Source organism: Vulpes vulpes, chromosome 3 (assembly GCF_048418805.1).
Source record: "Vulpes vulpes isolate BD-2025 chromosome 3, VulVul3, whole genome shotgun sequence".
NCBI lineage: Eukaryota > Metazoa > Chordata > Mammalia > Carnivora > Canidae > Vulpes > Vulpes vulpes.
In genome coordinates, this window is record NC_132782.1 from 105615411 (window position 1) to 105639862 (window position 24452).

Sequence of the window (24452 nt, forward strand, 5' to 3'; positions counted from 1 at the left end):
TTAATAGGCAGCACGTGTTCAGGGACCTATGGGGTGCACACCACGCTCATTCACCTCCCGGGCAGACACAGTCCTCAGTAATGCTGCTGCAAACAGACCTCGGCCTGTGTGCAAGCGACTAAAGAGCCCAAAGAAGGCCTTGCTGCCTGCTGCTTTGGAGACACCGGTTCACCCTATTTGATGCATGAGTAACTTGAGGCTCAGGGAAGGGATGCACTCAGGGTTGCGCAGCACAGACAAGACAGGATTTCCAGATAGCTCTACTCAGAACCCTAGGGCCCAACCCATCAGGCTACAGTCTCCTCTCCAGATACTATGAGGCAAAACCTTGAGATGACCGCCTGCAGGGGTCCTGACCTGCCATCTATAAACCAGTTTCCTGCACTGTATGTGGGGGCTGAGGACTCAAATATGCATTTGGGACCTCCTCTTAACAGGAAAGAGTTACAGAAACCAGAGTCTACATGGGTTATCTACAAAGTATTATTATGTAAACAGTAACCATGGCATAGCTGCTTCTGAGAGCCTTAACCAACTGTGCCAGTATTATGATTACAAAAGGAGGGGGGTGTCCTGGGTGGCTCAGTGGTTCAGCATCTGCCTTTGGCTAAAGTCATGATCTTGGGGTCCTGGGATGACTCCTGCATCGGGCTCCTGCCAGGGGCCTGCTTTTCCCTCTGCCTGTGTCTCTGCCTCTCTGGAAAATAGATAAAGCCTTTAAAAAAGGGGGAAAGGCTTCTTCCTACAAGAGGGGTGTGCTCCATGCACCCCAGCCACACAGTGCAGACAGGCTGTACTGTATAACCATCCACTCACATAACAAGAACTAGAAGGGATTAATAGAATAGGTCTGGAGGAGAGGGTGGAGGGGAGCATGCTGTTACAAGGCTGCCCTCTCTTCAGAGATCAGGAGGGGGAGCAGCCGTGCCAAGTCCCAAGGGTATGATGCCCCAGGCAGAAGAAACAAAGATCCCCACAGGGAAGCAAGGAAGCACAGGTCAGATCGTGCAGGGCCTGCAGGCCATGGTCAAGAGTGAAGATCCCCTCCCAATGCAGAGCATCTTAATCATGAGGAGGACATGAGCAGATTTCTACTTCTAAAAGTAAAATCCAAACAGATTCAACCGAAGCCACTGTAAGAACCTGAAACAAAGATCTGTGATGATAGATGATACCAAGAGATCACTGCTAATTGTATTAAAGGGGATAACAGCATTGCATACTGTTAGGTTTTTCACGAGTCCTTACCTGTAAGAGATTCATATAAAACCAATTTCACAGGTGATCTAATACCTAGCATTTGAAGCATTCCAGTGAAACACCAAGCAGTTAGTGTGAAGGGACAGGCAAAACAAGAGTGACAAAATGTTAGGAACTGCTAAGGCTGGGTGGTGGGTTAGATTATTTCTATATATTTGGAAAATACCATAATAAGACAATTAAATAAGAAACATGGGCAAACAGATATTAAGTTTCACTCTATAGCCAGGTGGCAGAGAAGGACAGAGCCATCTTGGTCTCGTTAGGTCCTTGGAAAGCCAAGGTCACAACCTAATTAGCAACCAACCTGGGCAGAAAACCCAGGTCACACCCCACTGATGCCTACCATCCCCGTGCGTCTGTCTGCTAGAAGACCACATCTCTTGCCCAGTTGAGCAATTTTCAAGTCAGATAAAGGAGTCCAAAGATTAGCCTCAATCTGTACAGATGAACCCAAATCACATGCTGTGACCACCCCAGTGACCCAGGGACAACCTCCTTCCTCCCTAGTGGACTGGGGCCCTACTCATGTTCTGACCACAGCAATTACAAAGGGATACAGGTTCATACACCCAACATGGAGATGGCAGTAGCAAGCTCGTTAGCTGAGGTTTCAGGCTATCATCGCCACAGGGCTTCATGGTTTCCATGCTGCTTCACTTGCCAAAAGCCCTGCCACTAGGAAGCATGCTCAGGCCTGAAGAAAACCTCGCAGTGAAAACACTGGTGCCAGCAAGGACACGGGTGGGGTATGGTCTTCTGCTCTAGGAGCTATTCAAGTACCTCCACTTACAGCCTGTTTATCATCCCCTCACCCCCAGGGAACCAAGGCTGCTGGGCAGACAGAGCCTAATCCAAGTGTGGAGCAACCAGCATCACACCCCTCAGTGTTGATCCCACCATGGTCTCACGGCACCATCTTCTCTCTGGAATCACCACCCTACTTAGATGCAGCAGCCACCACCTCTTACCTGAATGGCTCTGGCTTACACTCAGTCCTCCGGTCTACAGGGCCTGGGAGAGGGAATGGTCCACAGAACAGACTTGATTAAGTACTCTCCTGCCTAAGGGGCTTTGCTAGCTCTCCACCATTTACAGAACCAGGGCCAAACTCATTGGAGCCTTTGGAATTATCCCCAGGCCTTTCTTCCGGACCCTTCCTCAGTCATGCCCCAAATACACCCTGGACTCCAGGGCTCTGGACTGCAGCCATGTCGAGCTACCTGTATCTTCCTCAACATACCAACCAAATGGTCCTCTCTCGCCCTTGCACGGACTCTTTTCTCTGCCTACCATACCCTTCTGTGAGCTTCTGGAACTCAGAAACCACGTTTTTGTCATCCTTGGATCCCTGGGCATCTGGAAACCATAACTGATTAAGATGATGATCAAGACATGGGAAGATATTAAAACACCCTCCAGCCATCAACTTGCTATTCCACACCCTGCCATGTTTCTTTACCTGCATTACGTCCTTCAATCCTCACCATCACCAATGAAAAAGCTCTTTATTACCCCCTTTTATGGATTATTTTTAATTAGGGTTCACAGAAGTAAAGTTAAAGTGTGATGCCCAACATCACACAGCTAGTGTAGCAAGCAAATGCTTAGGACAGGGATTTGAACCAAGATCTTCCTGACTCAAAAGCCATTCTGGGCCACCTGAGTGGCTCAGTCAGATGAACGTCTAACTCCTGGTGTCAGCTCAGCTCATGATCTCAGGGTCCTGAGATCAAACCCCACATTAGGCTCCCAGCTCAGCAGGGGATCTGCTTCCCCTCTCTCTCCCTCTGCCCCTCCCCACCACCTGCATGCACAGCACTCTCTCAATCTCTAAAATAAATCTTTAAGAAGAAAAAAAAAAGGGGCACCTGAGTGCTCAATCCATTAAGCATCTGCCTTTTTGTCAAATAAATAAAAATCTTAAAAAAAAAAAAAAGCCACTCTGCTCATCACCGTGGGGGCAAGTGAATCTACAAATGACCACAAAATAGAACCTCATCTTTCTCATAACAAAAGTGACTTTTCCCTCTGAGAGTGGACTATGCTCAAGGCATTGAACACAGACCACTTTGTGCCTTTCAAAATACCAAAAATACCAATTCTTCCCTTCTGCTGTCCTGTTGGGATGATGAGATACCCAACTAAAAAAAAAAAAAAAAAAAAAAAAAAATCTCAGCATTCCTAACAGAGTAAATTCAGGCCACATAAGTGAAATCTCCTTAAAAGAGGTCAGCACAGCGGCACCTGGGTGGCTTGGTCAGTTAAGTATCTGACTCTCGATTTCAGCTCAGGTAATGATCTCAGGGTCATGGTACAGAGCCCCACATCAAACTCCGCACACAGCAAAGAGTCTACTTGGGACTCTGTCTCTCCCTCTGCCCCTTCCCACCCCATGCTCTCTATATAAAATCTTTTAAAACTTAAAAAAAGTCAGCACAAACTGTTTTTTCCTCCTCCTCTGCTTCATCCTTCCTGCTGCTTAGAATGCAGATGTGATAGCTGGGTAGCTTTCTTAGACCACAAAAGGTCGTTAGAAAGATAAGCTCAATGCAGCAGAACAACAACGTAGAAGTGACTTACCAATACACATTTGTTCCTTCAAGACCCCTCCAGGCTTTAATACATGCCAGGCATTGCACAGGTCCCTGAAACAGACCTGAGAGCAATGCAGCCCTGTAAGGTTTGTGATCTAAGAAAAAAAAGTCAGCAACAGCTAACATAGTAACATGCTAGAAGCAGCCAAATGTCATGGGGTGGGGGGCAGTGAGGGAGAAGAAAAAGAGCAAATAAGAGAGAGAGAGATCACAGGGAAGAGAGATGGCACTAGGAAACTGTACAGACAGGGGAGTCAACGAAGAGAAAAACAAGACCTAAAGACACCATTAACTTGACTCCTGGTGAACACCCCCTGGGCAACAGCCCCAGAGAGTGGGGAAGAGATGCGGAGGCCTGGTGTGGATTCAGATCCACGGAACAGAAACAAGGCACAACTGGACTCAAAAGCAAACCTCTTTCCCCCCAGGTGAACATTTTCAAATGGCCTCTTTGGGTGGCGTGGTTCACAAGGGGTTTTACTGCAGCTCAGTAGGTGGCGTTCCAGGATCCCCACCCCACACAGCTCCACTCTCAGGAAGGCTGCATTTGAAGAAAGGGTTCTTGGGCTTAAAAGGTTTTCATGACACTGGTTAGGCCATAGGAACCATGTGATGCCAAGTAAGCATCTCAGGCATCTGTGCAGTGTGTTTGGCACCCAGTATAAACTCTGAACTTTCATTTGTTCAGCGAGCAAATAAACTTCGCAAACTTCCCAAATCCCCCAGTTTGACAGTTGTCTCTCCTGAAACTGCATTTCTGCTGCTGCCAAGAATATCTCCCCTCCACTGAGCTTCCTGTTGCTCCCCCTCCCCGGCTCCAGAATAACAAGAAGTTGCTTGGTGGTGATGTCACTGCCACTGTCACCGCCTGCAGGGCATTCACATGCTGGCTATATTTAAGACCCAGGCTTCGTGTTCGGTGACATGGAAATTGCCACCTTGCGAACCATACCGGAAAGGCAAGGTTCGAAAATTTTTCTACAAATCACCAGCTTACAAAATCTGCCTCTCCCAGGGCCAAGGGGAAAAGCCAAGGTGTTAAACTGAGCAACGGGTTCCAGCTTCTGGGATCAGCTAGGTCCAAATGGTTCATCTCAACCACTTCTCTCAAGTAGCACAAATGCTCACTCCAGATAGCGTGCTCTCTCTTCCAAATGTTCTTTCCCCAGCTCTCCAGTCTTTAGTTTGCCCTCAAAACTGTTATTTACTCCTCCAGACTGCTCTACCCACTTCTCATTAGGAAGGAAGAAAAAAAAAAAACCAGCAAATGGAGCATTAATGAATGGTACACACACCATAACCCTCCCCCTACCAGGGATAATTATCATAACCTTTTAATCAGAGTTGTATCGTATTTATTGGTTTGGGTAATTTTTTTTATCTCCTGCTCCTGTGCTCTGATGGGGAAAGTGATGAGCTGCAACAATATTTCAGATACAACCTTCTCCCTGTTCCCTCAGCAGCTGCAGATTTTTCACATCTTGATGAACCACCCAAATCCATGTTTGGTGCACATTTTGCAGGGAACATCTGGCAGTGACTACTAATGGCTCTAACGCTTAAACATTCAACGTGGGCACGTGCTTCAAAACGCAGATGTTCGTGCAAATATACCTTGCTGCTTACTCCCCCTAAAAATTTTAGTCCATCAACAAAACCTGAGTCTTTGATTGGATTCTGGAAACATTAGAGAAAACAAACAAGCACACGACTTTCTCCCTTGTAAGTGACTGCTGTAACAGATGCCATGATGCTCCTGATCTTCTCTTCCTGTTCACGGTATTCATACAAAAAAAATATCTAGGAAACTCACATGGATCACATAATTCTAGAAGGGGCAGGAAGGAACTTATATGGCTCTCCACTTCTCATGGTGTCTGAGAAGGTACTTCCATAATTTGAGGTTCAAATGTTATCACATTTGGCTTTTCCATTTTTCTGTCTGAGGGAGAGAGGATCCCTAGGTCTCTACTCCCTAAAGAAAAAATCATCCAGGAAATCATCCATGTTAAGGACACCTTCACTTTCCACACTCGCAAAAGCAGAAGTCAAGGGGTGATGAAGGGTGAAGAAACCTGCTCCAATGCTGTTGGGTGGGTCCTTCTGCCTCACCGTGGAGCCAGAGCAACCCCTAAGTTGGGCCGTTAAAAGATTCATATCCTTTGCCCTGTGATCCTGCTCTTGCCAGGATGTACAGAGGAAAGAAGTTCACAGAGGGGAAAATGAGTGACAGACACAAGGATAACATCTCAGCCTGCATCCACCATGTCAGAAAACTAGCCCAAAACCAAACCCATGTGGAAACCACGAAGTCACCCGTGAGGTCCTTCTCCGCCTTCAGAACGAACAGAGGGAGGCCCTCCACATACCACCATGGGGCTATCGGGTGACACCTCTTTCTTGGAAAGAATTTTGGCAATATGGATCAAGAGCTTTTACAGATCTAGAATTTTTTTAAGTCCTTAATCTAAAGAGCTTTACCAAAAAATGTTCATGGAAATCCTGCCCCCAAAGGGGGGTGGGGAGTGGAGAGAAAAGGTTAAGGAAAGGATGTAAGAAACAAGGACACAGCCCAACACAAAATCCCACATGACCTTTGAAAAGGATATCCACAGAAGGGAATAACGAGAGGAAATGTTCATGGTGGGATGCTAATTGCTTTTCAAAGCAGATAAACTTACAGATTCAGAGTGATCTGAATTATGTAAAATGAATGTATACATAAAATGAACTGGAATAAAATACCTCATAAATAATAAATATAACACATCAATGGTAATTGTGTCCAGGGGATTTTCTTCTTTAAACTGCTCTTATTCTCAGACTTAAGGATTGCAATTTGTACATTTTATATTCCCAGGGGGAGGCTCTCTAAACATAATTTGAAAACTACATAGAAACACAAGAAAACATCATTAAAAAATTGCATGTACACACTGATGGTGGTAGATGTAAAAACTGTACTTAAATGGACTAAGGGGAAATAATCATACTAGGGTTGGGAGATTTGGGATGCTCTGTTCCATGGCAGGTTACTTTTACAACATAAAGGTCTTTAAAAAAAAAAAAAAAAGGCACAGAAAGACGAGCTTTCTCCAAAACTCTCCAGCTGACTGCCCTGGAATTCCACATGCACACATCTGAACACGAGAGCATCCAATTCAATGTCAGGTGAGCAAATCAACCTGCAAGATGGGCACATGCTAATACCTCATATGCAGACCATTCAAGACCCATCAAAAATAAGTCTGCATGGTTTTCCTTGTTAGCTTAAAAGTATCATCAAAAGGGGTGCCTGTGTGGTGCAATCAGACAGGTGCCAGACTCTTGATTTTGGCTCAGATGGGGATCTCAGGGTCATGAGATCAAGCCCTATGTTGGGTTCCATGCTCAATGTGGAGTCTGCTTAAGACATGTTCTCTTCCTCTGCCCCTCCCCCACCCATCTCTCTAAAATAAAATCAGTCTTTGAAAAAAATATATTGGGGTGCCTGGATGTGTACCATCAGTTAATAAGCACCTGACTCCTGATTTCAGTTCAGATCTGATCTCAGGGTCATGGGATGGAGCCCCATATCAGACTCCATGCTCAGCACTGAGTCTGCTTGAGTTTCTCCCTCTCCTTCTTCCCCCTGTGCTATCTCAAGTAAATAAATAAATCTTTAAAAAAAGGTAAATAAAGCAAAAGCAAAAATGACAACTGTTAATGGTGCTAGTTCTCATAGTGGATCATAGTATTCGTTTTTTCAAACTAGCAAACAAAACTAATTTCCAACTTGACTAAGAAAAAAAAAATAAGTGCCTTCAACTTTCTATAAGCTCAGGGGGGTCTCAGAGAACTTCACCTTTTCAGATCCTTGCTACTCAGTGTGGGTCAGGAAGCCGACGCATCAGCATCACCAGAGCTAGCAAGAAACACCTGCTACTGGCCCTGCCCAGCCCTGCTGAAACAGAGTTTGAGGTCTCCATGACCACCAGGTGCACTTGGAGGAGACATTCAAGTTTGAGGAGTGCTGCTCTAAACCACCGAATCTCAGCCTTGGCTGCACACTCAAATTACTGGAGCAGTTGGGGTTTCACTTCCAGGGATTCTGATTTAATTGGTCTAGAGGGGCAGCCTGCACAGTTGGTGTGCGGTTGGGTTTTTTTTTTGGGGGGGGGGGGGGGTTGGACACAGTTTCAAAAGCTCCCCTGGTAAATGTAATATATATATCCAAGTCTAAGTGAGGCATTTAGCTCTTCAACCCAAAGAATTCTTTATTAGAAAGTTAGTTACATCTGAGCAACAGCAGGCTAGATTAACTCCAGAAAATGACTCTTTGCAAGCTTGGATGGAAGAATAATTTACTTCCACGAAACCAGTAACAAGCACGGCTGGCTTTTACTAAGTACTTACTCAGGGCACTCACTGTGCTTAGCACTTTTCATGCATTATCTCTTCAACAGCATCTATAAGGGAGAGATGATTATCCCAGTTTTCTAGATGAAAGGCATTAGGGGTACAATTACCACCAGAATCTCTCATCTCAAAGTGGCAGAAGCACTTGGATGGCCCTCAGAGTGACCTTCTCCTTCACCTCACCCTAGTCCTGACCTTGAGAAGCAGAGCTCAAATCCAAGGCTTACCCCATATATCATTACATAATACTTTCTTCCAAGAAGGGCCAACTAGAGCATAAGGAATGGCCAGCCAAAAGGTTAAAATCTTTGTTTATATATAGCCCACCCCTCTCGATTTTCATACCTATGGGTCAGAGTCAGCTCTGTCTTGACTCTGTCTCTGATTGACTAAGCTTAACACAGAGTAGATGTTTGATGAGTGATTCAACAAATGAGCCCATGAGTACTAACCATCCTTCACTGACTGTGGGTAGCATTCAACTTCAGGAACTGGGCTCCCTCTAAGCCATCCTGTCTCCTGCCCTGACACATACGTTTTCTACTCCTCCTTGTCCCACACCACGCACTCCCCTCTCCGTGGCTGCTCTAGTATAAGTCATAAAGGACCTGTCAGCTGCTGACAAGGACACACTGAAGAATGATGAAGAACACAACTTATTCGGCTAATGAGACTCAGTCCAAGAGCCAGTGACCTTGGGGAAAGCAAGTGTCATGTTCAAGGGGAAGTGAGGGGCCAGGAGTACCAGAGTAGGCTGGGACACACAGTGGGAGCTCTCAACAGAGAAATCTTTGTGGTCAGGGTTTAGTCCTTAGCCAAACCCTCTCAGAGACCAAAGCAACTGAAAATGGGCCAGAAGGCTCCTGAATACCCAATTCTGATGGCCTAGTTCTCAAATCTTGTTGAAAATGAGAATAGTGGGGAAGAGCAAAGGCAAGGACTCTCCCTGGGAAACATCACTGACTCCTAGAGGTATGAACATAGGCATTTCAAAAGCTCCCCAGGAGACTCATGTTTGGCAAAGTCTAAGCAATGCAAAAGTATGGAGACGCTTTTGGCCATCACCGGGATGACAGGGTGCTGCTAGCATTTATCCAGTAGGGCCAAGGCAGGCCTGGATCCCCCATCATATTTTTAATCGTCCTAGGACCCTTCGTGTAGGTGCCAAGTTTGTTTCTAGTCTGACTACAATCTAGTTCATTTAAAATACACACAACATACTGGTTTTTACCCTAGAATTCACCCACGCTCTGCTTTCATTTTCTGTTCTTATAATCAAGGCCTTTAAGATCTTCTTATTGCCTTTAATCCAAACTCATGCATTATAAGTAGGTGCAAGCACTTAACCACATCATGTTTTCCAGCAAAGCCATACCTGACCAATATATATTGAAATCTACTTTTTATTATAAATTACTTTCCTTTTTTTTTCTCCTTCATAGCAGTTAGGGTGTTACACTCATTATTTTATTTTTTTTCATTATTTTAATAATTAGTTCTATAGGTAAGTTATAGCAGCTACGCATTTCATTTCAGTAAAGGGGACCTTATCCAAATTCCACCCCCAATTATTTTTATTATCCTAAAAAAGGAATACAGACTCCTCTAGAGCCTGAGAACTACACATCCACATGATTCAGTGCTTATCAATGAGGTCCAATTATCATTGGACATTAAGACCCAAACAAGGCAAGACAGAAACGAGGACATACAGCCCATGTTTGACCTTCTCACCTCTGACCACTGGACTCAGGATGAAAACCATCATCAATGCCTTTAGATGGAAACTTAAGAGATTTACTGTCCTTTTTCACTAGAAGCATACTCCTCTTTTTTCTCTAATTTAAAAATAAAAGGCAGACACTGAGATTTAAAGCTTTCGTGGAAAGTCAGTAAAGGTCTCCAGGTGTCCAGATGGAATGATGGGAGTGGGGCACCTAGCACCTTACCCAACCTTCCCTTACTGATTGTGCAGTACAGTTCTGTCTCACATGCAGGACAGAAAGAACATTGGGAGGAACTGAAGGTCAAGTGAAGGCCAGGGACCAAAGGCTCTAAGATGCTCGCTGCAAGAGAAAGCTAGGACAACGGAGAGACCTACATGCTCTTGTCTGGCCTCAGCATCAGGCACCCACAGCTAATGTACCAGCTAAGAAGAAATCAGGGGACAGCCACTGAACATTTATGATGAGCCTGGAGATCTCCTGAAGGCTTTAGGAGCATTAGCTCCTATAATCTTCCCCACAAACCTAAGAGAAGTATAACAGACATGATTTATCTGCCTGCCTTGGAGACCTGGCAAGATAGCCAATCATGGCCTTCTGCTCACTCCCGGCCACAATATGCCCAGTGAAGAGTCTAAGAGACTATATATGGACATCATCAGGAGAAAGTCTCTTCTCTTTGGATCTTACACAAGGCTCAGTGCCATCAGAGGTCACTTTGCTGCTAGGTGCAAAGGCCCTACCCAAGAAGGACACAAAGAGCCAAGAGCAGAGGAGAGGGAGCACTGACCTCACTGGAGAGCCCAGGTCCAGAAACACCTGAATAGAGTGACCAGTCCCACCAACACCAAATTGCCCTGTTGACCACAGCTAATTTGGATTGGGTTTCTACAGCCAAAAGCTTATTAACATTAGTTCAGATTATTATGCACCAGTGCACAGCCAGGGAAAGGAAGATGTAAGAAATTGCTAAGTGACCCAGCCAGGACCAGAGTCACTGTGCTGCTTCCTTAGCCAAGGGTTAGACACAGCCCTTGCAAGCCAGCACTCAGGACACACCACACAACATCCTTTCTGTCCTCTCACAGGAAGTATGGGGAGGACCCCATGCTACCCACTGTCTTTTAAATTTTCAACAGAGGAGAAACCAGAGGCTCAGAAGGATGAAAGAAATGGCACCATCATAAAACCAACATATTCGTGTTTGCACACTAAAGTGCCTCAACAGGAGATAAAATTGTGACCAAGAGTATTAGTAAGGCCAGTCCCAACAGGCGACAGGAAGCAAAGCCCTTTAGCTGGGCTCTGTGGAACCACCCACTGGGTGCTCTTCAGGACAGGCTCTTCACTCTCTTCATGAATCACCGCCAGCCACACGTCTATTTGTGAACCTAGCAGGTTGATGGTTGAGGGAGCAATGTTACCTAGGCACAAAGGAAACAACTTGCTCCAACCCCCTATTATCCAAACAAAGAAGTCTGGTTAGTTAGGACTCAGGATTGTAACAGAGAACACCAGTCACAAACTGATTCAAATAACTGAAGGAAGTAATTAGTTCATACAACTGGTAAGTCTAGATAAATAACAGCTTCAGGAAAGACTAGATCCAAGAGCTTAAGGTGTATCATTAGAACCTGCCTGCTTCTCTCTCCCTCCATCTCTCCATGGTGTTACCATTTGGGGTCAGGATCTTCCCACATAGCAGCAAAGACTGATGTCAACAATGCCTATCTTACATCCTATCCTCTCAAGAATGCCATAACTGGCTCTTAACAAATCAACTTGACCACATGACCTTCTGTGATCCAATCACAGTGACCAAGAAATAGAACAAGCTGACTATCCAGACCTGGATTACCTGCCCTACTCTGGAGACCAGTTAGGCAGTGGTAGGGTCAGTCCCACCAAATCACACAGAACAGGAAGAACCACTCACCAAGAAAGACTGGGATAGTGTCTGCCCCAGGGAGAAAGAATCCTGGTGGTGATGGTGGGCAGGCTCCAAACTGACCCCCAATGATCCCTGCCTCTTGGTAAGCACATCCATGTGTAGATCCCTCCTACACTAAATCAGGGTTGATCTGTGGGACAACAGGAAACAGGGAAAGTAATAGGTTTTCATTCCCAAGATTAGGTTGTAAAAGAATGACACCATGTCTTGCATGTTGAGTGTGTTCTCTTGCTCTTAAGTTACTCACACTCCAGGAAACCTGCTACTGTGCTGTGAGCCACCCTACTGGTAGAGGCCCACATGGCAGGGAATGGAGACCTCTTACAAGAGCCTTAGGAGTAAGCTTGTAAGTAGACCCTCCACAGGGGCACATGGTGACTCAAGTCAGTTAAGCATCGGACTCTTGATTTCAGCTGGAGTTGTGGGAATGTACCCCACATCACGCTACACACTCAGCAGGGAGTCTGCTTGGGATTCTCCTCTGCTCCTCTTGTGCACACACGTGTGCTCTCTCAAATACATTAAAAAAAAAAAAAAAAAGGATCTTCCAGGCCTAATCAAGCCTTCAAATGACTACACCCTCATGGTCAACTCTGAGAACCACCCAGCTGAGCCATTCCCTGATTTCTAAGCCCCAGAATTGTGGAGGATCATGAACATGTATTTTCAACTACCAGACTTTGAAATAAATTTGTTACAAAGCAAAAGCTAAGTAATAAAATCAACAAAAAACAGAAAACATCCCAGCAATAATCCAATTACCCTGCTCATTTGCTTCTCTCAAAGGTAGTTCGCATGTAAAGGCCTTCTTTCTGTGAACACCTGACTCCTAGCTTCAGTTTTCTTAATTCAGTAGGAAATAATCCTTTAGGGAGGGAGACTCAGAATTGCCTAGAATTGCTATGGACACTAATGCCTCCACCCTGGGACTGAGCAGCCAGTTAGGGCCATGAAAGCACTAAGCTGGTTACACAATTTTGTTCTTGGCTGAGCCAGGACAGCACCAAAGGAAAGCCATCAATTTTGAGCAAAAAGGAAGGTGATAAAAAGCTGATTTTTTCCTACGGTGTTTCAGTTTTACAACATTCATAGCCAGTATAGCACACACGTACAAACACACACAGCATATTCCCATACTCACTGCAAAAATAATTTCACTTTTTAGGGTCTGAAATAGCCTAGCATTTAATTCTTTCTGCACCATTGCCAAATTAAAATTCAGGTTTTGATTAGATAAGGTTTCTTAGTAATATAATTATTGTACTCAAGAAAAAAAAGATAATGATAATTAACATTTATTGAGCACTTATGAAGCACATTGACTGAGCCAACACACAGACTCTCACTTTATCCTGCAACAACTGTGAGGTCCAGATTTTCTTAACCTCCTCTTACAGTTAAGGAAACAAGGAAGTCACTTGCTCAAGCTCATACAATAATGCAGCAGCAAAGCCATGATTCAACTCCCACAGGCCAACGCTGGAATCCGTGCCACCAACTACTAGACTAAACCACCTCCACTGTGACACCTGCCACCTGAACACAAGAGGACATGAGAACAGAACAGCCCCAGTGCAGGCACGTAGTCAACCGCATCCCAGGCTCACAAGCAACAACTGACCACACACCTCTACCATCCGGCAACACTGATAGCTCTCCTTCTGGGGCAAGGAGCAGTAAGAGAGTTCCAACAACTAACAGAGGAACTCTCTGGAACAGGTCAGCAGTTGGGCTGTATCAAAACACACATCCAGGGGATCCCTGGGTGGCTCAGTAGTTTAGTGCCTGCCCTCAGCCCAGGACGTGATCCTGGAGCCTCAGGATCGAGTCCTGAATCAGGCTCCCTGCATGGAGCCTGCTTCTCTCTCTCTCTCTCTCTCTCTCTCTCTCTCTCTCTCTCTCTCATCTCTCTCTGTCTCTCATGAAAAAATAAATAAAATCTTAAAAAAAAAAAAACTCACACATCCAGCTGTTCCATTTGCATCCTTGTTGTCTCCCGCTTAACTGTGTGCAATTTCATAGGTGTTCTTTCTGCAAACTTTCAGGCACCTTCAACTCTTAGCTACCCACTGTTCAAATGGGGTTAAACCGCCCGGGTTGCCCAGCGGTTTAGCACTGCCTTCGGCCCAGGGTGTGATCCTGGAGACCCGGGATCGAGTATGGAGCCTGCTTCTCCCTCTGCCTGTGACTCTGCCCCTCTCTCTCTTTCTCTCTCTCTCTCTCTCTCTCTCTCTCTGTGTGTGTGTGTGTGTGTGTGTCTCATGAATAAATAAATAAAATCTTTAAAATAAAGACTGCTTAGGAAATTAGGTTCATCTATTCCATTCATGATCTACAATTCCCCCAGAATTATCCTATATTAAACACACTAACTATAAAATATACTCAACTGCTCATGTCCAGAGCCTCATGCCCTTTTGAATTTTGTCCTTTCTGGTGCAGATCATCATCCTATTTCCTTAACAAGGAAATGAACACTTGCTGATGTTCAATCACCCAGAGATGCATAATCTGCCAGGAACAGAGTGGGGACTCAAAGCTAAGCAGACCCCTAATACAACCCCCAGATGACCATGAATAGCAGAACCAGAGTGTTGATAGACTTCAGCCTTTATCATAAACACAATTATATGACAGAACCCTGGCATGGCCAAGGCAAAATGGTGGTCCAGTGGAGAAAATGCCAAGTACTGTGCCTGTCATTGTCCTTTAACTGCCTGATGCATTGAGATGCATCATGAGGTCTTGAGAGGTCATTTTCAAGTATGAAGAAAGCAGAGTTCTAATTAAAAATAGATCATTGTGCCAACTTTCAAAGAACATATATGTAACAATTCCATTAGCGCCACACACATCACGGGGCAGAACCAGGGCAGTAATGCTGCTATGAATGACAGGACTCTGGACTCCCTGCACATCCACAGGACATCATCTCCTGGCCTTTCCCCAAGATTTATTCTTTCCAGAGGGTGAGCAGAGGCACAAGCAGGAGGAGGGGCAGAAGGAGTGAGCATCTCAAGCAGGCTGTCTGCTGAGCACAGAGACCAACACAGGCTGAGATCAAGAGTTGGCTGCGTAACTGACTGAGCTACCCAGGAGCCCCATCCTGGTCTCATTTTAAAGTAGTTTTAGGGGAGGCTGGGTGGCTCAGTGGTTGAGCATCTGCCTTTGGCTCAGGGCATGATCCAGTCCCACATCAGGCCCCTATAGGTAGCCTGCTTCTCCCTCTGCCTAGGTCTCTGCCTCTGTCTCTCACGAATGAATAAATAAATAAAACCTTTAAAAATAAGTAAATATGGGATGCCTGGGTGGCTCAGGGATTGAGCGTCTGCTTTCAGCTCAGGGAGTGATCCTGGAGTTCCAGGATGGAGTCCCACATCGGGCTCCCTACCTGAAGCCTGCTTCTTGCTCTGCCTGTGTCTCTGCCTCTCTCTGGGTGTCTCTCATGAATTAATAAGTATAATCTTAAATAAATAAATAAATAAATAAATAAATAAATAAATAAAGCAGCTTTAAAGAACCACTGATAAACCGTTTATCCTACCTAACAGGAAAGAACTCAAATGTCCAACAAATGGGAATTATTTTAATGTGGTACATTAGCTCAATGCAATGCCATATCTGGGCATATAAAAGCCACTAACATAAAATGTAAGTGCTTCAGAGAAGCAGACTAAGAAATGACAGTTATAGATTTTAAGTGCAGTACATAAAAATGTTTGCATGTGAACAAATTCAGGAAAATCCACATTTTTATGGGACTTGAGATTGTGAGCTTTCCTTAATAAGATATAAACTAAATCACAGGAAAGGAAATAAAATGGCTTTTCACTAAGAACACACTCAACTGTACTCTTCATTAGGAAGTTGCAGATGCAAACCATTATGCCAATGCCACTTTTCACCTTACCAGGTTACATTACCAGGGACCCAGAAATGGGGCCTGACCTTTGTAGGCACAGCTGAGTAGAAGCAGGCCTTCCCACCTGCTTCTGCTGGGACAGTGAGCTCAGCCTCAGAGGTTGGGGATGGGGGGCAGAGGAGGCGTTGACCTCTATGTACCTTAGAAAACTACTGCACTTTGACCCAGCAATTCTACCTCAAGGAATTTTTCTAACAAATATAGAACAGAGTGACAAACACAAAGGTTATGCACTGTGGCATCATTACAAACAGTATTAGGAAATGACCACAAGCCACTTCCAATGCCTGGCTGTCAGCATCCTGGTCAGATCAACTCTAGTGTAGATGAGAGATCAGAAACTATTGGAAAGGCAGTGGCCCCAGTACTGCAGTACAGAAGCATCTGTATGATGTCCAATGAGTGGGGGTGGAATAAAGGACCATGTTTCACAGAGGTCAAAGGAAGGGAGGAGAGGTAAGTGAAAAGACAAAACAAAGGACATGCGTGGAACATCTCTGGACTGACCACTGCCCGCTCGAGGGGGACTGCATCATTTAATGCTGTGTACTTTTTATAGTTTGAACCATATGCATGTATATCATTCAGTAATTGTAAGTTAAAATTTCAAATGTATAGTTTTCCTTTGGTCTTTTTTGTTGATTAATTTAAAGTGCCAGGGAAGGGACACCTGGGTGGCTCAGCAATTGAGCATCTGCCTTCAGCTCAGGTCATGATCCCAGAGTTCCAGAATTGAGTCCCACATGGGGCTCCCTGCATGGAGCCTGCTTCTCCCTCTGTGTCTCTGCCTCTGTGTGTCTCTCAGGAATAAATAAATCTTAAAAAAAAAAAAAAAAAATAGTGCCAGGGAAGGGTGTGCTTGAGGTCTGCACAAAGCTCCGCTGCCACACCCACTTGTCAGGGCCTCTGCCCCCCCTACCTTGCCAGCGCCTGGATCTTCAGGACGTGCCTCTCTTCCTGCTCAGCCACCTTCTTTTTCAAGGTGTCCACCTCCTGCCGCAGGGCCGCAGAGTGCTCCATCTCACCGTCAAGCAGGTTCCGCAAAGACCTGGGCAGAGGGGCCATCTGTTCAGACATGGCCAGTGGAGATGGCCGCACCAAAACACACCCCTTCATTTTCCACAAAGGGTCTGTATGAACCTGTGTTCCAGTCTATCTCATGTGAAGTGATTTACAGAGATACCTAAGTCTGCTCATGTGCCTCTGAGGAAGAACCAGGATGTGGCCCAGGCTCTGTGGCGTACGCCCCGCCCCCCCCCCCCTCCTACACACACATACACACCATAGCTGTGGCCAGCAAAATTAAAGGCAAAGAGTGGAGAGACCCCCAGGCAAGCTCCTTTCAAGGCATGCCACCCAGAGAGGCCACACATGAAATGAAGATCATTTTGTCACAGCTGAATCAGAGAAGAGATTTAACCAGGGAAGAGATGCCAGGACAGGCCCCAAGTGTCCCGTGAGCTGAAAGAGTAGAATACGGACAGAGGCCTCCTCTCACTTCCTCTTCTACCCACAAAGCACACTGGCATCCTATCCACCATCTCCAGGTGACACGGGCAGACCTAGTGTTTTATAGCGTTACCTGGGTTCACAATGCAGGGATCCTGCTCTGTACTATGCTTGAGAGTTAATACTCCAAATAACATTCACTTCTCCGTCATCCTTGGTCTTGTAAAGCAGACAAGACAGAAGCTGTTCCAGAAAGGGCCATGATTAGCCACCGAGAAGTGAGCCAAACAAGGTTCTGACTGTACTTCACTGGACCTCGAATGGACCTTTCCAGAGAGCACTTACTGACTTTGGGGCCCCTACATCCCAAACCTAGTGTACAGGTGACATCAGGATATAAGCAGAAGTGGGACTGGGAGTTTTGCGCGCGCGCGCACACACACACACACACACACCCCATTCCATCACTCAACTCAACTCTGAAATCCGCAGTTCCTTTAGGGCTTTGAAAATATTCCCTTCTTGAGGCCTGCAACCCCGACACAAACATGGTGTGACTGTTTTTCCCCCCCACTGGAAGGAGAAATTGACTATAACTATTGTTCTTCACAAGGTAAGACAAAACCTACAGTTTCTTCCAAGAGAACAGCTCCAGCTAGAGCAAAGAAAAAGAATCCTGTAGTATCTACAAGCCCTTCATTTAAAGTTTCTTAGTTGGACAATTGTGCTGTCTCGAGATTCCTTTTTTTAAAAATTATCTTTTGTTTTAGAAATCATGCTTGTTTTTCTTTTATGTGTTTTCGTAGAGGAGGAGGAAGAAGCTTGTCGAGCAGGGCCCACAGTAAGGTTTACGAAGGACAATCATGATTGCCTGTCACGGTGGACACTTAATTCCTGCTTGCTGCTTGGAGTAGGAAAACAAGGAAGCAACAGGAATGCACACACGCAGGCCCAAGGGCGCATGTCCCCTGACCCCCGGGGAGACAAACAATGGCTTGGGAAGCCTAACCTACAACTGCAGGCAAATCCCTCCACCAACTGCCCTGAGGCCAAGACAAGGTCACAGTTGAGAAGCTCATAGTCAAGGCTACCAGAGGGGAGCAGCAGAGCTCACACGGGCAAGCAGCTACCATTGTTTTCAACAGGGAACCCAAAACAATTAAAGTCTTTACCTTCTCACTATCTGCAATTGGGCTTGTTTGTTCTGAACAAGCCAAAAAGAAGTCAAATACCATCTTGCCCTAGGTATCCCTGATTTGAGAAAACTAAGTATCTGAGTGCTCAGGACATGGGAAGACAGGCCTTCAAATAAAAGGTTACTCAAAAGCCTGCTTTGTGTTGGGGGGCGAGGGGCAGAGGAAGACAGCTAACAGGTATGGGGTGCTTTTGAGGTGAACACATTCTAGAAGTGGACCTTGGAGACGGCTGCACATGTGTGCAAACACTGAACTGTACCCTTTAAATAGGCCGATTACATAATATGTGAATTGTATCTCAGAGTCTCCTTTAAAAAAAAAAAAAGTTCAGGAAGATTGCTTTACCAAATCCTTAGTTTGTTCTAAGGTAGAGCCATGATTGGAAGGCTTTCATCCCCTCCCAATGCTAAAGTGGTACATCCTCACAAAAGGAGATCGTTGGTCACAATCTTGTCAAAGCAAGATTTCCTTCATCTGTGATATTCTTCGTCCCGGAGGTTTAATGTCAAAGAGACTATTCCTCAAGCCTGAAAAATCAGGATACCTGTTCTCCTCTTCCAGCTCGTCTTTCCTGTTCATCATGGCCACGATGGCTTGTCGAAGTTCACCTAAGGGAAGAAAGCACAGTCGAGATTACTCAGCAGACCCCACCCATTTCACCATTCCTTCATCGAGCTGGATTATGTGCTATTTAGGGCAAGCTGTCTAGACAAGTTCCATTTTCCCTTTCAAAATTAATTCCTGTTCAGTCTGAAAGACCCAATGAGCACAGCTGATCACTTATTAGCCACACAAAAGGGGAGGGAAGGGCACAGTGAGGTGTGTGGAGGGCTCTCTTCAGGGAGCATACTCTGCACTGCTACGGAAAAAGACAGTCTTGCAGCTTCTACACGCTTTTCTGAACCCCTACTACTGGACCATATCTGCTTTGAACAACGATCTATTCCCAGGTACAGCTGTTTATCAACAGAAGAGAGAGCTGATCAAGTGCCATTTGGCTCCACATGGACATAGAAACACTTAGTAAACCTTAGAAACACTTAGTAAAACCTAAGAGCTCTGGTTTTCCTACATGGACTTCTCTCATTAGTACAGGTGACACTAGAAAGGGGTAGGGCCTCCCCAATACACAGTCTTGACCTACAGGTGCTACTCCTGTGGGGATCTTCAACTTAGGAAAGAATTCACTGATAGGAAACCATGCTTTTAAATAAGCATGCAACTTTCCCACCTCCAAACTTAACTGTTGTCACAATCCATTCACGTATTAAAGACGCTGTTTACCGTTATCACTCAGATTTCAAGACGTAGAACTTCTGGATTTCTCCGAAAGACCCAGTTTTATTTTTTCCCTCCCTAACAAATCCTGTGAAATTCTGTTTCCCTCTTAGGATTGGCTGCTGGAAAGCTCACAGCCAAAATTACACATCCAGTGAGTGCACAGAGCCATGTGGCAACCACGATAGGCCGTTTTATGGGTGTGCTAATGAGCTCAAACAGATTAAATACTGACAGCACTAAAATTTGAATCCAAATCTCCCCAATCCTAAACTCTGCGCTGGACCCCAGGAGACAGTAACTGCTACCAGTCACATATGCAGATGGAAGAACTTGGATTTTACAGAGGCCTCACAGGGACATTAGTCCATAACTGGATCAAAACCGAGTTCTCAGACTCCAGGGGGACACTGCCATGAAAACACCAGCACTGGCAGAAGGTGGGAGGGCCAGGGAGGAGACCCAGGTCACACGTGTGCAAGGTCCAGAAACAAGGCGTGTCCAGAAATAAGGCCACAGCCAGGACCAGAGGGGCACAGCTCCTGCCACACGTTGTAAGATCCAAGTCACACATGATCCTTCCAACCTTTCAACATTTGAAAAATTAGAAAAATAAATAAGCAGAAAAAGCAGTTACCCTAAAAGGGTAAGAGTAAGGATGGTGGCAAGATTAAGGAGGAGGGAAGTAAGGTTAGGAAGAGTTTGAGGCCTAATGAGACCAAAGGGGCTGAGCTGCCCCACCGCCCCCGGGAGACAGGAACCAGCTCACAAAGCAGATAAAGCTGCAGAGTTCGTGCTCCTTAAACACCCACTGAGCACCTACAAGGTACCTTCCCAAGAAGGGAGCCCAGCTCCCAACTCACTTAAGGAAGGTCTTTAAAGGAGGACAATACCCATTTCCTATATGCCTATCATGAAACAGGGTCTATAGGACTTTGCCTTCCAAACTTGACCAGGTAACTGGGTCTGGCTCTCAGGCTCATACCAGTCTCTCATTCTCCCTCAGGTATGAGAAGCAAAATCAGCACCCACCTTCCCAATTCCCTGGGGTGCCAGAAGGTTCCGAGGACAGAGGGGATGGGATGGCGCTATGGTAAAGCACTGCCTCTTACACACTGCAGCAGGGAGCATTATCACCTTAGAAGAACATCAACGTATGCAGTTTAAACTGAAAAATGGGGTGGGGCAGTGGGGAGCCACACACAAACCACCCAGTAATCTGTTCTATGACACCATGGCCATGAAAGGGGAAAAATAAAGACCAAGGACAGGCTAAGATCTATTTGGCTTTTCTCTTCAAGAAACCCAGCACCAGAGGCCAGCGACCTGAAATCGCTCCTGTACTCCAAGGACTGCTTGAATCCAGAGTTTTCCTACCAAGCCACCTCCCTACCGGGGTTCTCTATCAGTCCAAACTTCACATAAGGATGGAAGAAGAGGATATGCATTTGCAGTGAGAGTTGCTCCATGAGGCTGGAAGAGGTGAAATTTTTTTTTCTTCAACAGACTTATTTTTTAAAGCCATTTTTGGTCCATGGCTGATCTGAACGCATGGAGCTTTTCCGTGCACCCTCCCTGTACCCCCGCCTTTTCCAGGCACAGCCTCCCCACCATAGGGGACATTGGTTATGAATGATGAGCCTGCACAGACACACTGTAACCACCCCCAGGTTAACATCACGGCTTGCCCTTGGTAGAGTACTCTCGGAGTTTGGACAATGGTACTGATGTGTGTCTGCCATTATAGTAGCACATAAAATAGTCTTGCTGTCCCTAAAACCCCCTGTGCTCCACTTGTCTATCCTCCCTCCCCCAACCCCAGAGAAATCCTCTCTGGAGAAACTACACTATCTGTAAGCCTTCTGTTCTGTGGCAACACGTGACATACATGTCTGATTTATACTAATGAGCCATGTGCACTGGATCTAAGCAGCAGGAGCACCCTGCAGAGCACATGTGCACAGCAGGGCACCTCCGCCGCCACAGCACAGCATGGGGTGCCCTGGACTGCTCAGTCCCCCTGTGCCTCTGCCAAGCCTCTGCTGGAGGGAGCACTTCACCACCCACACACAGGAGCCTTATGCTGAGATGTCTGCGTCATGCCCCCTCCTGGTTGTCACCAGGCATCGCCAGCCCCTTTACTGGGGGCTGCAGCCTCTGACCAGAGGCCTTCCTGAGAGACTCTCCGGGATGATTGTAACTGCACCATTTTAACCCTATCCACAAGTTGCTGGGATTCATGGTCAGAATTGGTTTTTTCTAATGTTATGTCCAACTTGCAGTCTTATAAAATCCAGCCCCCTTCTTCAGGCCCAGATGAAAAGGCATGTCATCTAGGAAACCCTCCAGGATTTGCCCACCCCTCAATAAGTTGCAGAATGTGTACAATTAACCACCTATCTCTCGCAATTGGCTTACAAATCCTTAAAGATGCACAACACATCACACACCTTGGGTCCCCAGAGGTCCAACCCATTAGATGCTTAGTCAAGGTTCATGGACAATGAGTGGTCTAGACACACTATTCATACCCAACTACAATACCATGGAAACTAACAAGAGTAACAGCTGCCACGTGATAACCACTTTCTACGTGTAAAGTATCCGCATCTGGCAAGTCTGGTCTCAATTTTCACAACCACCTAATGGGGCACTCAGTAAAGAGAAGAAACCCACACTGGGACAAGGCTAGGGGGTCTGAAAGTCACCTTCCACACCCGAATGCCAAGAATTGGTCCTGCCAAAGGCATTTTCCACAACAGGTAGAGAGAATTTGCTTTAGTGGGGATCTGGGAAGGGCAAGGTGGTCCGGTATGGGTTCAAGAACCTTCCACGCCAATGACAGGAGCACAACCCATGAAGCACTGCCATCAACAGGCTCCTGGGCTGGGCAGATCCTACTTCAAACCCCAGCTCAGCCACTTAACGCCTGGTGGCACTATAGCAATGGTTACCTATCACCATACTTAGTACGTTTTCCTTCAACAGCAGGGGACAGAAAGACAGGGATAAGGTACAAGTGACTGCCGAAGTAGGAGTTGGTTCAACTGAGCACATTTTCAGGAGATATGAGATTTTACAGAGTTCCTATGCACCTCAACCTTGGGAAATAAGATTTTTTTTTAAAGTGGTCTAAGCCCTAGAGCAGCAGACTAGATAATAGAATTTTCTGATGTGTCAAACAAGATCACCATGGGAAACGTGGGAAATCAGACCTACAGAATGAGGTGTCACTTAGAGGAGACAGAGTGTCTGGGTTCTGGGGGCATGGCACAAAGGGATCCCAGATACTGCCTCTCAGACTTTGCAGCTAAAACCTGCATATTCCACAGGTGAAAGACAGCCTGGAGGAAGCAACAGTCCCCAGCAAGTCCCAGAAAGTTCCAGAAAACATTAATGCTCTTCTAGCAAAGAAGAGCCATGTAACTGGAATGAGAGAGCCTGGCCACAGGCTCACCTTGAAGGGGGCCCAACCACACCACGCAGGAGTCACCCGTGAGAAACAGTGGGATGACCAAGGCCGAGCTCATCATCCTCGGATACCAGCATCAGAAGTAAAAACAAGGCTGTCAGACAATCCCTCCCACCCTCCCCATGACACCATCACAGCACATTCATTCATGGTCCCCACAAAGGAGGAAATGCCCCAAGTTAGCGGCTATCTGCTAACAAATGCTGGGGACAGACTTTACTTTCATACACCTCCACCCTGCTGACTTTTCTGAAGCAACAAAGCCAGTGAGTAACACTGGGGTTGGTTTTCATAGACCATGTAAATATGGTATTTGCCAGAGCACTAGTGACACACACCGGCAGAGGCGCTCCCTACCTTATAATTTTCTCTCTTCTCCCCCAGCAACGCACATCCCATTACTGGTTTAGTCTCTAGCATTGCGGTTTTCTTCCTCTTTATTACCTGCCACAACACACATTTCAAGTGCCCACGGACCAGCCTCTCTGCTCTGCAGCCTCCACACAGTCTGACTGAGTCACGGTCTCCCTCACCCAAGGCTGAGGGCAAAGGACCAACCACCTCAAAAATTGATTCCTTGCCTGGCTTCAGAGAACTGACTAGCAAATCCGGCCAAGTACACAGGAGAAGGTTCGCTTTAACCCCAAGAAAATGATCTGAGATAAAGAGCAACATTTCAAATCACTGTGGAAAGATGGATTCGTCCATAAATGTTACCAGGGCAAGGAACCATTTTAGGAGCAAGAAACAAGACTTACATGTCTGCTTCTGTTATGTATCCACATTTCAAATGGAATCATTTAAATGTGAAGTGTGGCCATAAAACACTTAGAAATATGTGAACAAACATTTATGCCATCTTGCAACAACAGAGGCCTTAACGCGAAAGCAAACAAGTCCATGAAAAAAATTACATTTTGTTTTTTTAAAAACTCTTCCCATCAAAAAGAGGCGGGGGGGGGGGGGGGGGGAGGGGAATCCCTGGGTGGCTCAGTGGTTTAGCACCTGCCTTCAGCCCTGGGCGTGATCCTGGAAATCCGGGATCGAGTCCCACGTCAGGCTCCCTGCATGGGGCCTGCTTCTCCCTCTGCCTCTGTGTGTGTGTCTCATTGATAAATAAATAAAATCTTAAAAAAAAAAAAAAAAAAAAAAACTCTGCCCATCAAGGGCCCGTCTAACAAAAAAACTGATCCATTATGGAAACT

At 45.9% G+C, this 24452-nt stretch overlaps 1 protein-coding gene across 2 annotated transcripts in view; it reads right to left on the minus strand.

The window, feature by feature from the left end:
* The window catches only part of SNX29 (sorting nexin 29), a 534000-nt gene that overhangs the window by 392192 nt on the left and 117356 nt on the right, over positions 1-24452 (minus strand). For both annotated transcript variants that reach the window (XM_072753833.1, XM_072753832.1), the window contains exons 12-13: positions 19042-19105; positions 16772-16900 (exon numbers count right to left, since the gene is read on the minus strand). In XM_072753833.1, the coding sequence (XP_072609934.1) occupies positions 16772-16900; positions 19042-19105 (193 nt within the window). The remainder of the gene's footprint in view (positions 1-16771; positions 16901-19041; positions 19106-24452) is intronic.